The sequence below is a fragment of the Pezoporus flaviventris genome, unplaced genomic scaffold, assembly GCF_033815535.1.
Source record: "Pezoporus flaviventris isolate CSIRO_AGI_PZ_B2104156 unplaced genomic scaffold, CSIRO_AGI_Pfla_v1 ptg000001l, whole genome shotgun sequence".
Taxonomy (NCBI): domain Eukaryota; kingdom Metazoa; phylum Chordata; class Aves; order Psittaciformes; family Psittacidae; genus Pezoporus; species Pezoporus flaviventris.
The window spans coordinates 6,138,325-6,153,193 of NW_026892549.1; the positions used below are offsets into that span (position 1 = coordinate 6,138,325).

General features: G+C 40.1%; 1 protein-coding gene across 13 annotated transcripts in view; it reads left to right on the forward strand.

The window, feature by feature from the left end:
* KALRN (kalirin RhoGEF kinase) overlaps positions 1-14,869 on the forward strand; it is a 514,073-nt gene that overhangs the window by 334,512 nt on the left and 164,692 nt on the right. For 12 of the 13 annotated variants that reach the window (XM_061472089.1, XM_061472007.1, XM_061471725.1 and 9 more), the window contains exons 15-17: positions 3,442-3,608; positions 9,155-9,274; positions 11,951-12,169. In XM_061472089.1, the coding sequence (XP_061328073.1) occupies positions 3,442-3,608; positions 9,155-9,274; positions 11,951-12,169 (506 nt within the window). The remainder of the gene's footprint in view (positions 1-3,441; positions 3,609-9,154; positions 9,275-11,950; positions 12,170-14,869) is intronic. The other variant, XM_061471285.1, reaches the window with a different exon arrangement.

Genomic DNA, 14,869 nt, shown 5'->3' on the forward strand with positions numbered 1-14,869 from the left:
AGATTGCTCTTGGGAGCCTACTGTTTCTTATTTCAATAAAGGACAGCTATACTTCATAAAAAATTCATTTAATTTTATTCCCTCTTCCTGAATCCTATATCATAGTTGTTCAGTGCATAAGTTAAGGAATGATTGTTCTTGCTGCCGGAGCTGCAAGCTTGCAGAGATACTGGGAAATCAGCTGCTATTGCTGCTTCTATTGTACAATGGCACCACTGCTGCAATCAGAACTCAGCTGTAGTCACAGAAGGAAAAATGTGTTTTTTCAGGGACATTCTACCTAAACAGCCACTCTTAATTGACCAAGTTTTTTCCCTTCTCTGTAATTCCCTTTGAGCTTTATTCCTTTCATCATGTCGTACAGGAAGTTGGTTTGATTTGATCACTCTTGCATTTGGCTTGGAGATCTTTAAGCTAGTTAAGTCTGTCAGAGAAAATTATGTCCAGGTTTTTCCATGCATGATACCTTTTTCACTTGGAAATTTTGTGCAGGTAGAAAAATTCACCCATGATTTTTGCATGTCCCATGCAGATTTGGAGCAGTGATTCTTACCAGGCTGGAAATCCCTGTGAATATTGTCATGTTGGTATAATAAATCCACGGGTCCTGCGATGCACCATATCAGACTCTGTGCCACTATCTGGGGCATCTGTGCAAGTCCAGTATTTCCAAAGCTCCATACAGCTCAGAGTTACATCCCTATGATTCCTTCCACTACTCTTAGCACATGTGGTTGAACCTGCTTTGGATTAGCCTGATTTCACCATCAGAATAATTTTTCTTTAAAGAAATACTTGGTTTTAGTAGGAGATATGTAAGATCTGGAGGTCAGGGTTTTTTTAAAAAAAAGTATTTTCAATTCATTATCCTTCACTTGGTATTTGCTGCTCTGGTTGAGACATTAGAATAAAATGGCAACCAAGTTCAGTTTATCAGAAAATCGATCAGCTGCACTTTTCTGTCTATAAAAACACAATGATTATATGTGTGAAATTATTCTGAAAACAAGGCTTTCTACTTTGCAAACCAGTCTTTGAGAAGAATAAGTGCTCTCGCCACATGCACTGGCACTGCAGAATAAATCTGTGTGACATATGACAAGCAAGAAAGGGCAGCTCATTCATCATAGGGAGCGCAGGCTGCCCTTGGATAGCATCCCAGGCAGTTCACTGGTTGCTGCTGATGAGCTAGCGCAATCAAAACCATACCAGCTGAGTGTGCATGAAGGAAAACTGTGCATTTAATATCAAATAGGTGTGGTGAAGTCAAGCATACAAAAAGCCATCATGTCCTGAGGATACAGAACCATATGCAGACTAATTGTAGCAACAAGGCCTGGTGTCTGGCAATTGAAAGGAACTTCACTCCCAAGAATATAAATGTATATTAAATTTCCAGTTATAAATGGGAAGCCAGGGGGCATTCCACTTTATTTGGTAATGAAGAAACTGTTTTGTTTTGGCTGGGAAAGGAAATAAGTCAGTCACCTGCATTCACGTGTTTTTTTCTGATAAAACCAGAAACGAGGAAAAAGGGGATAGGATTGGTCATAAAGTCATATGTATTTTGTGTACTGTCCTCTGTGTAGAATCATAGAACAGTTAGGGTTGGAAAAGACCTTAAGATCATCTAGTTCCAGCCCCCCTGCCACGGGCAGGGACACCTCACACTAAACCATGTCATCCAAGGCTCTGTCCAACCTGGCCTTGAACACCGCCAGGGATGGAGCATTCACAACTTCCTTGGGCAACCCATTCCAGTGCCTCACCACCCTTACAGTAAAGAACTTCTTCCTTATATCCAATCTAAACTTCCCCTGTTTAAGTTTGAACCCGTTACCCCTTGTCCTATCCCTACAGTCCCTAATGAAGAGTCCCTCCCCAGCATCCTTATAGGCCCCCTTCAGATACTGGAAGGCTGCTATGAGGTCTCCACGCAGCCTTCTCTTCTCCAGGCTGAACAGCCCCGACTTCCTCAGCCTGTCTTCATATGGGAGGTGCTCCAGTCCCCTGATCATCCTTGTGGCCCTCCTCTGGACTTGCTCCAACAGTTCCATGTCCTTCATATGTTGAGGACACCAGAACTGTACACAATACTCCAAGTGAGGTCTCACGAGAGCAGATGATAGATATCACTGTGAGAGAGAATGGAAGTCACAAGTCTCTAAGGAGGATAAAGGGGGATGAAAAGACATCTTTCTAAATGAGTTTTAAAAGCAGTGTCCAAACCTTTTGTACAGTAGCCTCTAGTTAACACATTCTTTTTTTAACGTCCTTTTATTCCATTAAATCAAATGGCTTTGGAGAAAAGTTTAGTGTTTTCTCAGCACTACTGCAATCTGATTATATTAGGTTCCTGATCCTTCCTGTATTAAGGCCAATGGCAAAATTCCAGTAGACGTCCATAAGGGAGGAGACAGGTCTTTATTAGTTTATAATCACAGGGATTATAGGAACATGGGATGACATCATATTTCCTCCAGGCCAAAGTTTCACAATTACATGGTAATGTACTAGCAATGCTATCATACCAATGTAATAAAGAAGGAAGATCATGGGTGACATGGTTTAGTGTGAGGTTTCCCTGCCCGTGACAGGGGGGTTGGAACTATGTGATCTTAAGGTCCTTTCCAACCCTAACTATTCTATGATTCTATGTGAAGCTCAGCATTGTATTTCATGTAACCACTACACACAAGGCTTGTAGGGTCATAGGAACATTCAGGAGCTAGGAGGTGGCTCGACACATCTCTATTTCAACCTCCTGATCAAGTCAGGATCTGCTACAAAATCAGGCCAGGTTATTCAGGAATTTAGCAGTTTTGTGCAGAATACAAAGACGGGAGTGTGGTACTATGCCACTTTTTCTCTCTGGTATGTGAGGATTGAGTGAAAGTCAGTCTGTGTAGTAATTCTGAAAGAACTAGAGGCTGGTTTTAAACTAGATTGTTGTTAGTGATCCTTTAAAGTGCACACATGGAAAAAAGTTTGCACTGTGGAGCTCCATGCACTTGTATCACTCTGGTCACTGGAGTTTACTTCCTATATTTCACTTTTCTATTTTCTTCCTCATCTTTTTTCTCTTATAAGTTCTTTTCACCATGCCTTTCTGAAGTATAAGTTAATTACTGTAAGAAGGTGAGGTTTTTCTGTCCCTTTTTTTTTTTAATTCAATGTTCTTACAAAGTCAAATCATGTCCTACTAGCAAGGTGCTGATGGGTGAGCAGTGAGCACCAGAGAAACACCACCTTGTAGAGAAATGTAGTGATGCAGAACAGTAAACTGGGAAAGCCAGATATTGCATGTGAGAAAGTTTAGTGAGGAAGTTCTCAGAGAGTTGCAAATCACTGCGTTAGGTGGCAAAAATCTTTGAAGCTTACATTTGTGCGACAATTGGAATTTCAAATAAGTGCAATGATCTCTTTCTCTGCATGTTGCAGGCATCGAGCTGATCTGTGAAAAAGACATTGATCTTGCAACTCAAGTTCAAGAGCTGCTGGAATTCCTTCATGAGAAACAACATGAGCTGGAGCTTAATGCTGACCAAACTCACAAGAGGTTAGAACAGTGCCTACAGCTCCGGCACTTACAAGCTGAAGTCAAGCAGGTGAGAGTTTTTAAACACACATAAGGGTCTGAAATGTGTTTTCAGCCATTACATACATGCAAGCTGTTAAACCAGCTTCTGCCAAATCACATACATTTAGGTGAACAATCTGAATCCCCCTTTCCTTAACGGTACTTGATTTCCTGACAGATTGCAGCATGACCCTTTACAAATAATGAAGAGCTCTGTTCCCTCTAGTGTGCATATATTTGTCTTCATGAATAGTTATGAGAAGTTTGCAGAGAACTGACCCCATAATTTCTCAACTGGAGAAGCTGCCTCAAACCCCATGTGTTCTGGGAATATAATGATTTGATTTGGAATACTGTTATAATACTGTTTGGAATACTGTTTTAAGATGTGAAGAACTGGCCCAAAGCAAAGGATAACTGAGCTGTGAGGTCTGATATTACAGTAGTTTCACCTTTTCATTTATCGCTGTACATCTCTTGACCTGCAGAAATCTGTAACATCTGGGTGAGATGATAAGTTCTGTCTGTGGTCTCTAGATGCTAGGGCTTGTTTAGCCATCTTTGTATTGTTACATTTCTTCCAGATTTCATCCTAGCATAGGCATTCGTGTTCTGCTTCCCTAAGTTTCCCCTGATACTTAATTTGGATGCCTCAGATTTCTTTGGTTTCCCTTGCTACACAGGATAATCCTATGCTTCCAGCTTCCTAATCCATAGGTGGCTTCACACTTCAATGTATGTCTGGATTTCAATGGAATTGGCTTAATTTCATTAGAAAAACCGGAAACACTTTTCCAGACACCAGGTTTCCATTTTACCAGTACTGGGGCAAGGGGGTAGTTCACTCCAAGGTGTTCATGAAAGAGATTTGTTTCTTTGTTTATATATATATATATATATATATATATGTGTATGTATAAATATATAATATTCTGAGTGTTCAGTACACATGATCATAGTTATTCTGTCTTCAAAAGTGAATATTTGAGTGACAATTTGAATTTTTTTATCATTGCTGGGAGAAAATCATTCATTCTCAGACAACTCTCAACCTAGAAACTGGCAGCACCAACACCACTGCATACATTTTCTTTCAAAGTCCACTTTGATGTAAAAATTTTGCAACCCTAAATGAAAGTACTCACCTAAATTTTTATTTTGAAAATGTAGTCATTTTGCATTTCTGATATTTGAAAGCCAACTGCTCATGAAGCTCCACAGCTCTGTAGTCTGGTTTGCCTGTAAGTATCACAGACTCTGTGATATAGTCACTACCTTACTATGATTATGACGTATATTCTTTTCCCCCTAGGTTCATAAAGTTACTCACACACAGCTAAACTTGGAGTTTTGTGTTAGAGATTTATGATGAAGTGGAGGCATTTTAACTTACGATAGAAAATAGGAGTAATATGTGTAGCAGAAATGATAGAAATGCAGGTTACTGCTATCTGACCAAGTGTCACTAGTCCACTCGACCAGGATGCCAGTTGGTCAGCCTGTGGCTGCTTTTGGAGCCATCCAGTGGCAGTGCAGCACTCTCTGTAGGTACCTGATGTTACTTGCTTCATTATCAAGTATCAGCTGGGCCTTAATTATTTTACAAACCAAAATCTAACCAAAAGAAATAGTTACTATGTACTGAGCTATATAATACTGTGGGAGAAGAAGGGTGCCTTGAAGTAGTATTTCCTTAATGGAGCTTAGGACCATCAGAGCTTTCATTACTATGTGACCCCTCAGCAAACCAGTAGTGAAGACTAATTTTATTTGTTCAGGGGAATACTAAAGACTCCTTTGCTTATTAACATATAAATTACCAGAGCTAGAGTTTCCCTTAGAAAGAGGCAAATTCAAATGTATCTGTGCCCTATCTATTTGGTTTCCTTTAGATGAGTCATATTCCCAACCATTTAGTGAATTTGGGAAGTATATTGATTTTGGCTTTTAGTTCATCTCCAGTCCGATCCAGATTTCCTTCACTTTGATTTCAGTGCATCTGAGACGATGGATGATCTCATTACCAAATTGCTCTCACTCTTGTGAATCAGATGATATGTGGTTGCCGTAAGACACCTACTGTAGTTCTGCTGACATAGTAAAATTTGTCAAGGCTGCTACGTGTACATATGTTTGCATTTTGATATAATGGCTCATGGAAATACAAAGTCTTTTAACTGTCTCTATCTATTTAAGTCTCATTTACCAGAGATTTCTGCTTTATGTCATATGCACCAAAGCTTTGAATGCCAAGACAATGAATGTAAGTTTGCAGCCATTATAGCAGAACAATTCCAAATGAGATGATCTGTGAACTGCTTTAGAGTGGAAAGAGTATAGATCAGTGATTCACATACACTTTGTTATTAAGAAAGATCCTGGCCAAGACTGATTTCCCCTCATTTGGACCCCGTTCATTTTTGACAGAAACTACAGAGCTTGGGTTGCTTACATAAAAGTAATAGGAGAACAGATTTGAGGAGGTCAGTTTAAAAAACAAACTCTCTAATGCTGTGTTTGCAGCTGTTTGGCTTTCCTATCCCCTTATTGTACCTTTGTATGTTTTATTTCTGGTAGTAAGAGCCTCTCAAAGAAGCTTCTAAGGGTCCAGAGATACAAAAGATTCACTAACGTCATTTTGCCTTTAAAACTTAAGAATCTTTTACCATCGTAAAGGGTGCCTTTTTATTTTTCCTGTAGCATCTGATTCTATGCTCGGTGAAGATAGAAAAGTTTCAGGGTATGAATTTTAAAAGAATTTGATACTATTATTTAATTACAGAGAAGCAGTATACAAAATTGTAGCCTGATTTAAGCAAATTGGAGTCAAAGGTAGGAGTTGTCTCAGATCTGACAACCCATGCCTTGAAGTGAAATTGCTCTCCAGCGTCAAGTGACTTTTATCTAAGATGCTGTCAGTGTGTTTCTGCTTCTCCATTATTAAAAAAAAAAAATAGTTACGCTTTTTATAAGTTTTATAAGATTTATTTATCTCCAGAATTTTTTAATCACCGCTTCTACAAAGTTGATAAAATCTGTAATTTGAAGTAAATGACTGTTTAAAGACATCTTTTGCTGTTGGCCTGTATGCACATTGCCAGATAATGGTGAATATATTAATACAGGAAATTATTGGAGAAGTGTCTTGGTGCTTAATTAGCTCCTATGCATATTTCAATGAAAAGTTATTAAGCGCCATGTAAGTAGGAGTCAGTTTATGTGCAGGTCTTGTAAACCAGATACAAGTGTGTAAATGCTCTCTTCCAACCATTTCCCAATCTCCTTCCAAGCCAGTGACACAATGAAAGGCTCTGTAGGTGACTGGTTTTTGCACTTAGACTTAAGAAGCTCTGGGTATGCAACTGAATTTTTCTCATTCTGAAAGACATGCACAAAAGAAGAGGAGGAAAACAAGCTAAGAGAAGAACATGACTATGGAAAAAGCTGGTGCAATCCCTGATGAGGTTCTGACATTTAAGCATTAGACTTTTGGAAGTGGAATGGGGTAATTACTTAAGTTCTTCCAAACAAAATTTGCTAGTGCTTGGGTGCTCACGGGGCCTGGAAGGGGAGTGTAGGAGCTCCACAGTGAGCATCTGAACCCGCATTTTGGGGAAAGGAGAGAGGGGAACAACTCAGTAATGGCAGCAGCCTTAGTCAAGACTTGAGTGCTGTAACCTTTGCTGACAAGATGTAGCCCATAAAAGCCTGACTTGAACTGCTTTACCCTGGATATTTTTGGAGTCAACAAAACAGCTGTACAGAGGGATTAACACTAGAGGAAACCTAGCTGTTTGGTTTCCAACCATAATCAGTTGTGTGGTCTCTTCCTCCTTGTTCGAACTTGTTACTATTGGCTTTTTACTTATCAAGTTGCTTTAAGACTTGAGTTTTCGGGTGTGTTTCTTTTTGTTGTTGTTTTAGTATTTAGAGACTCAGATATTTGTGTGAAATCTGTGTTAAAACCTCTGTGGCAGCTTTTGAAAATTTCAGCTCAGAAAAGAAAAAAAAAAAAAAGAAAAGAAGAAGAGAAAATAAAAAGCTGCTGCATTTTTAGCTTACCTACTCAGTGTTTTCTGTCACTCTAAATAGCCCAAGGCAGGGTATACCATGGTATATAAAAAATGAAAGCATGTCTTGCTTTATCATGTCCTCACTTCAAGTCTTTCCCAAACACTGTGATCCTTTGGTTAACTTCAGATTTTGGTACCACGTAGTTGGCAACAATGTATTTTTCTTGTCTGATGGATTATAGAAGATGCCAGCCAAAAAGATTGCCATATGATAACCTGATTTCTTTTCCTTTAAATCTTCGTCGCGTTTCCCACAGGAACAATAACACCTGCTGATGAAAGAGAGAAAGCTGACAAATGAAATCTTCCACACTGTTGTACTGAGCAGAATGTAATTTTCAGCAAATTAGGGTCAGCTATGTGTATAGATGGCTTCCCTTTCTTCCTCCTAGGGAAAACTCATTTTCCTACCCTACAGGGAACTGAATGGCTATAATGAGGGTGATACATGATGGAGGGATAAAATCCAAAACAACAAAAAATCCCGATTTATTTCAGGCAATTTAATGTATCACTTGGTGAAAATGATGTACAAAAGGGAAATTATTATGTAGAATATTTCATCAAAGTCAATTGGGAGCCTTGTAAGTCACAAGCTATATTTAGGGCAGTGATTGGGCAGCCAGGATTTCCTGTGCATCTGTGAATTGAATTCAGCAACTTACTGCTTTATTGGAATAATTTCACACCTACACAGGTAGAAAATAGGCTTTGAAACAACACAGCAAAGAACTTGCATGTGTTTTCTGGTTGCTAATTTTCCAAACGTGTCTTAAAATAGCAGAAAATGTTACTTCTTAAATGAATAAGTACAAGCTTGATAGATTAATTATGCACATTTAGGATTTGACTCTGTAGTCATTACAGCATTTTTGGCATGTCTACAAATAATCTGAATATTCCTGAAGTAAAGCCTCTTGACTAAATATTAAATTCAAGACCTGGGATTTCTTCCTAGCTGTATGTGCAGGTGGAAGCTCCAACTGCATCTTAACTCTGTGTTAGCTGAAACCAACTCTGTCTTCTCCCTCCTTAAGGCTAAGCTCTGACTTTTGTGTGGAACAAAGTCAGGGACATGGTGCAGAAAGGAGTTGCATGGTCCATGATGCAATTTGGAAATTTGAAAGAAAGAGAGATCTTTATGTTTAATTTCAAATCTCCCTTATTGTACTTTCTGCTTTTGCCCTGGGTGTTTGTGTAGGGAAACATTCCTTTTTGTAATCAAAACTTGGAAATGAAAGCTCTTTTCTTTTTGAATGTCCATGTAAATGCTTTCGGAGTTTAATTCTTAAAGCAATAACTTCTTTAAAGCATCTTTGCCATCTAAAAATGTATGTTATCAAGTCCTTACCTAGGCTTTCTTTCTGCTCACTGATTCAGCCTGAGACGACACTGAGCAAAGCACCTTTTCGTTAGCCAGATCCAAAGCTTTTTCTGATCAGTGACTACATAAACCTTTGTACTGAAGCAACCTTTCCATAAGCACATCCTTTCTTTACAGGTGCTTGGCTGGATCAGGAATGGTGAATCGATGCTGAATGCAAGCCTCGTCAATGCGAGCTCCCTCTCTGAAGCTGAGCAGCTCCAGCGAGAGCATGAGCAGTTTCAGCTGGCCATAGAGGTAACATGAATAAGTTAACTTAGTTTCTCCTTCCCAGGTGAATACCATACAAAAGGTTACCTATTGAGCACCAATTGTTGCTTGCTTGGAGGAAGGGAAGGAATAAAAACTTTAGAAAATCTCATTAAACTTGTAATGCTGCTGGAAGTTAATAGTTAAATAAATAACTTTATCATTTGCAGCTAATTCTTCCCTGTCAGATATCAGCCTTTCCATTCATAAAAATGGCACTCATGCATCTTCTGATAATTTCTTTGGTTAAAAAAAAAAAAAAAAAAAAAAATTAAACGTCACAGAGTGTTCTGAAAATAAGAAAACTTTGTTAAGTCAGTTTCTTTCCATATCCATGATCCACAGATTATTTCTAAGTGTTTATATATGAATATCTTTGTTACTGGATAATGCTGGCACATGAAATCTTTGTTTCATTCAGCTGTCCTTTTGTGGACAGCAGAAGAGACATTCAAACCCACGTAATGTTGAAGAAGAGGCAAGAGGGTCAATTTTTAAAAATTGCCTGCTAAACTGAGCTTTTGCCCTTGCTTGCCCTGAAGTAACACATCTTCGACAAGGCCCTCAAAAACTAGCTGTGAGCCAACACATTTGCCTCACTCACAGGGCCAGGACATGGCAGGAGGAGTGGCACCTGCTTCAGGCTGCTTTGCTTTGAATGAGAAAGTAGTGGAGGGCTCTGGACTCCCCTGATTAGAGCACAGGAAGATTTGTAATTAGGCTCATTTTTTTATATATCTTTGTCATTATGAACAAACCCTACGCTCACAGGTTATGCTCACTCCAGTTGCTAGAAAGGGGATTCATTGCTTTCTCCTGTTCCTGCTCAAGAGGGTGTACATGCTTCCCAGATTATGTTAATTGTTAGCTTTTTACAGACCAGACAAGTTGGAAAATCCCTTTCTGTGGTTTATATATATTTGAAAATAACCAAAACTAACCCAAACTTTAAACTTTGAAAATAATCATTCCATAATGGAGGTTTTGGGGGATGGGGTGTCTTTATGTCTCTGCTGAACTTTACGTAAGGCAATATGTATTATAGTGTTCCTAGTAAGTGCAGCGTTTAAATCTCAGCTGTTGGCCTGTTTTGGTCCAGCTCCACTCACACTAAGGAAAGAGCAGCTATTGCAGCTCCTAAGGGAAAGGAAGAAGTGTTCTATCAATTCTGAATGAGTTGACTGGTACCAAGCTGTGCTGACCACATCTTGGCAGCCATCACCAGACGACAGTGGGGAATAAGACACCCACTGGCTGTGTTATTGCAGCTTGCTGCCATTGGGGAAGTGCTTGTATTTGGTGGTAAATGCAAATCACAGATAGAGAAGAGGGTTATGCCACAGTAAGGGAAAAATAAGTTTTCAAAGGAAGAAATCACGAGATTAAATATTTAAATTGTTTAAAGCTCAATATGGGAAAGAGATCAGTAAAGCACACAAGGCAGACCATTCTCTAAAGGCATTCTAGATGTGGGATTGATTTTCAGTTGAAATCCTTTAAAGTCTATTTAAAACAAGTATTACAATTGTAACATCAGTAAAGCAGCTGGATATTAAATTTAACCAGTTGTTCTTGAGCATCTTCCTAGATGTTTCTGCCAAGTATTAATCCTTTCTTTACTAATAGCTTTCTCTGCATTACATTATTCATCAGTGTATTACCAGATGATTTCAAGCTTCTTTCCAGGTTCAAGGATTAGATCATAAAAGTATCACATGAGAATTTGTCAGCAGCAGTTACAAATGGGATGCTGAACAGAGGAGTCTTTGGGAGATTTTAGGGCTTCTGTTCAGAAGATTAAAATCAAATATTGGACTAAACCATGCCTCAGCACAGTTACTCAGGAGGCTGTGAAGGGCCAGGGGCTATTTTCCTCTCAGCAGCTCAAAAAGGAAGCTGTAACCATCAGGAGCTGGTGTAGGCTGGGGAATGAAGCGAATAATTCAGTCCTGTCTGTAAAGTGGCTACTGAGTAAACTGGGGAACAGTGGAGAAAAAACAGTTTGACTCCCCACAGATCTGCCCTTAAAGGTAGCATGGAGTAGCTCCAGTATGAGTGACCTGACTTTCAGAAATGTATCTTGTAGGGGCTGATATTTGCAATATAGTTTGTGCCTTTTATCAAGGCATCTTCATATCTTTTGGGGTTGATGTTTCGTGTCCTGCAGACAGGACAATTCATGCTTAAGTGAAGCTGCTGATGGCATCAAACTGCCTGGCAAGAGTCGAATTAGGGTGATTAGGCCCATAGTTTGCACACCCTTTAGTGTCTGCTTTTGTATCTGCAGCTTGTGTGGGATGCAGTGAGCACTGAGTACAGGCTGGGTGGGAGCTCAGCACAACAGCTCCCTGCATTGGGGTTGTCCAAATGGATCCAGCAGAAACCCCACCCCAGGCTGTTGCGCAAGGGGCAGTAGCTGATCAGTGAAGCTAACCCATTTAAGACTGTAGTGTTAAGTGTTTGCTTGTCCCAAGCTTTAATAACATGTTGCAAATGTGTGTGAATAATTGAAACTAAAATGCTTTGCAGAAAGTAACTGCTAATTGAAGATAACTCTCTGAAAATCTTTCACTCTCTCACATCTCCATGCTCACACCTCGCTTCACCTTTCTACCATACATCTGGCACATCTATACAACCCCTCTTTCCTCCCCTCATACACAGTCCCTCTTTCATGCCACTTCCTTACAGAAGACACACCAGAGTGCCCTGCAAGTCCAGCAGAAAGCTGAAGTGTTGCTACAGGCTGGGCATTATGATGCTGATGCTATCAGAGAATGTGCCGAAAAGGTGGCCCTGCACTGGCAGCAGCTGATGCTGAAGATGGAAGACAGGCTCAAACTTGTCAATGCCTCGGTGGCCTTCTATAAAACATCTGAACAGGTGAGCTGAACAGTGTCATATCTGTGCCATAGCATATCACAACAGCCTGGGATTTAACTCCCCGTACATGGTGAGAAGGTATTGCCTCTCACCAAGATCAGCACAGTGTTAAACTGTTCCAAATACCTCCTCTGATAATACCACTAAGGAGCAGTACTTATTCTTCTCCATTTTCCATGAGTAATCCTAAAAGTAGGAAGAGTGTGGCTTCAGTCAGCCCTGCTTACCCCTAAAAGCTGCAGTTTGTATTTTCACATATGTTCACATGTCTTCATCCACATATTAGTGGATACAAACCTTTCTGTCACCTGAACAGGGCCAGTGTTGAGCCCTCAGGGATTCCCAGCTCGTCAACACTAATGTGAGTGCACTCCAGTGCACAGTGTAGCAGTGCTGGTAGGTGTGGGTTTTCTACTGACCTGAGCACAGGGGGTCTTCTGCCAGTAAGCGATCTCACAGCATTGGCAAAATTAAGTGACAGGACATTTGTTCCACTGGCATAGCAATGGTGAGCCACATATGGAAAATAGTTTGAACTAGTCAAAACTGTTTCTTTGACAAGTATTGTAACAAAAAGGAAAATGCAAAACCTACCAAACAAAAGAGAGCAGCAATTTGCAGTGACTTTCATCTTAAAGATTTCCGTGAAAAAATCTAAGTCCTTAAGTTATTTTAATTGTCCCCTTTCCAAAGAGGCAACATTTCTGAAATGCCACCCTTTTTTTAGGATATCAGAGTTAATTTTGAGGAATATAAATCTGCTTTTTCTTGAGAACTGCGTGCAATTACTTACTTGTTACTTTGTGAGCAGTACTAGACAGAGTTTTCACTAGTTTTTCACCACGGTGCCAAAAAAGATGCCAAGATATGAAGGGATCTTTCTTAAATCTGTCTGCAACACAATTACAGCAGTATCCATTATATGTTGACACAACTTTACTTCATTCCAGGTGTCTATGAATTGCAAAACGCATTCCAGTTGATTGCTGGTACAGTTCAACTATTCATCCCTTGTGCAGACAGGTGCCATTTATACTGTAGTCAGTGAAAATTACTGTCACAGTGTGGGTACTCAAACACTAAATATATATTAGGGTGAGAGATTATTTTTTCCTTAGCATCAAGGCTGTAGATGACCTTTGGGCCACTTTTTGGTGTCATTTGTTTAATTTATTTTTAAGATTGTTTAAGATTAATGTCTTTCACTGTGAAGAGTTTCAAATAGATTTACGTTCCCTGATGCATTCAAGATTGAAATGAATTACTGCTAGTGGAGGATTGCGAGAAATGAAAACCATTAACAGATTCATTAGTGCTTTATAGACAGTCAAATGTGCTGATCAGAATATGCATAGCCAGCAATTTATTAATACAGTCTCTCTTCATGTTTCCAAGTCCTAGACAAGCATCCTGCAGTGCCCACCAGTTCATTTATTAGTTGTGTCTATTTGGCAAATGTTTAGGGCAAAGATTATTCAGTCTTCAAATGCTTGTAAACTCACTGCTGCAAGTAGTCTGTCATCTTCTCTTGAGCTGCACAGCTGATCTGTGGTCCTTAATGGTCTGCTCCCTGATGGGATGACAGTGGATTGAGTAATTTACTAGATCCTGAATTCTCTGAGAGTCTACAAAAAACATCTAAAAGGGTGGAGAGACTGACACAACCAGCCAAACTTTTTCATGCCTGTCTTCCTCAAGTATGCTACAGTTTTGATATAACTGGTGGAGCCCTGGCTTTCAAATAGCCCAGTTTCGCTTTGACTTCAATGACAGCCTACTTTATATTAGTTTCTCTCATCATCTTAACAGAGAAATGGTACTTGCATGTTCAGGGACCATCCTTTCCAGAAAGATGTGGATCACAGGCAGTCCATATACTTCCATATTTTATGTCACTAAAGCCCAATAGAGTGCCAAAGTTTTTAAGAAGTAAAATTGAAATCCTTTTTTGTGCCTAAATAAGATATGGGGCACTTGCTCTCCCTTATTGTATGAGGGTGAATGCTGGATTGCATTAAAACAAGATGACACAGGGAATTACAGAGCAGTCAGTCTCACCTCTGTGCCTGGCAAAATCTTGGAGCAGATTCTCCTGGAAGGCATGCTAAGGCACATGAAAAACAACAAGGTGCTTGGTGACAGCCAGCATGGCTTCACTAAGGGGAAATCCTGCCTGACCAATTTGGTGGCCTTCTATGATGGGGCTACAGAACTGATGGACAGGGGTAGAGCAGTTGATGTCATCTACCTGGACTTGTGCAAAGCATTCCACACTGTCCCACACGACATCCTTGTCTCTAAATTGGAGAGACATCAATTTGATGGATGGACCACTCGGTGGATAAAGAACTGGCTGGATGGCCACACACAAAGACTTGTGGTCAATGGCTCAATGTCTGGCTGGAGACCAGTAACGAGTGGTGTCCCTCAGGGATCAGTGTTGGGACCGGTCTTGTTTAACATCTTTGTCGCTGACATGGACAGTGGGATTGAGTGCACCCTCAGCAAGTTTGCCAATGACACCAAGCTGTGTGGTTCGGTTGATACCCTGGAGGGAAGGAATGCCATCCAGAGGGACCTTGACACGCTTGTGAGGTGGGCTGATGCCAACCTCATGAGGTTTAACCATGCCAAGTGCAAGGTCCTACACCTGGGTCGGAGCAATCCCAGGCACAGCTACAGGTTGGGCAGAGAAGAGAT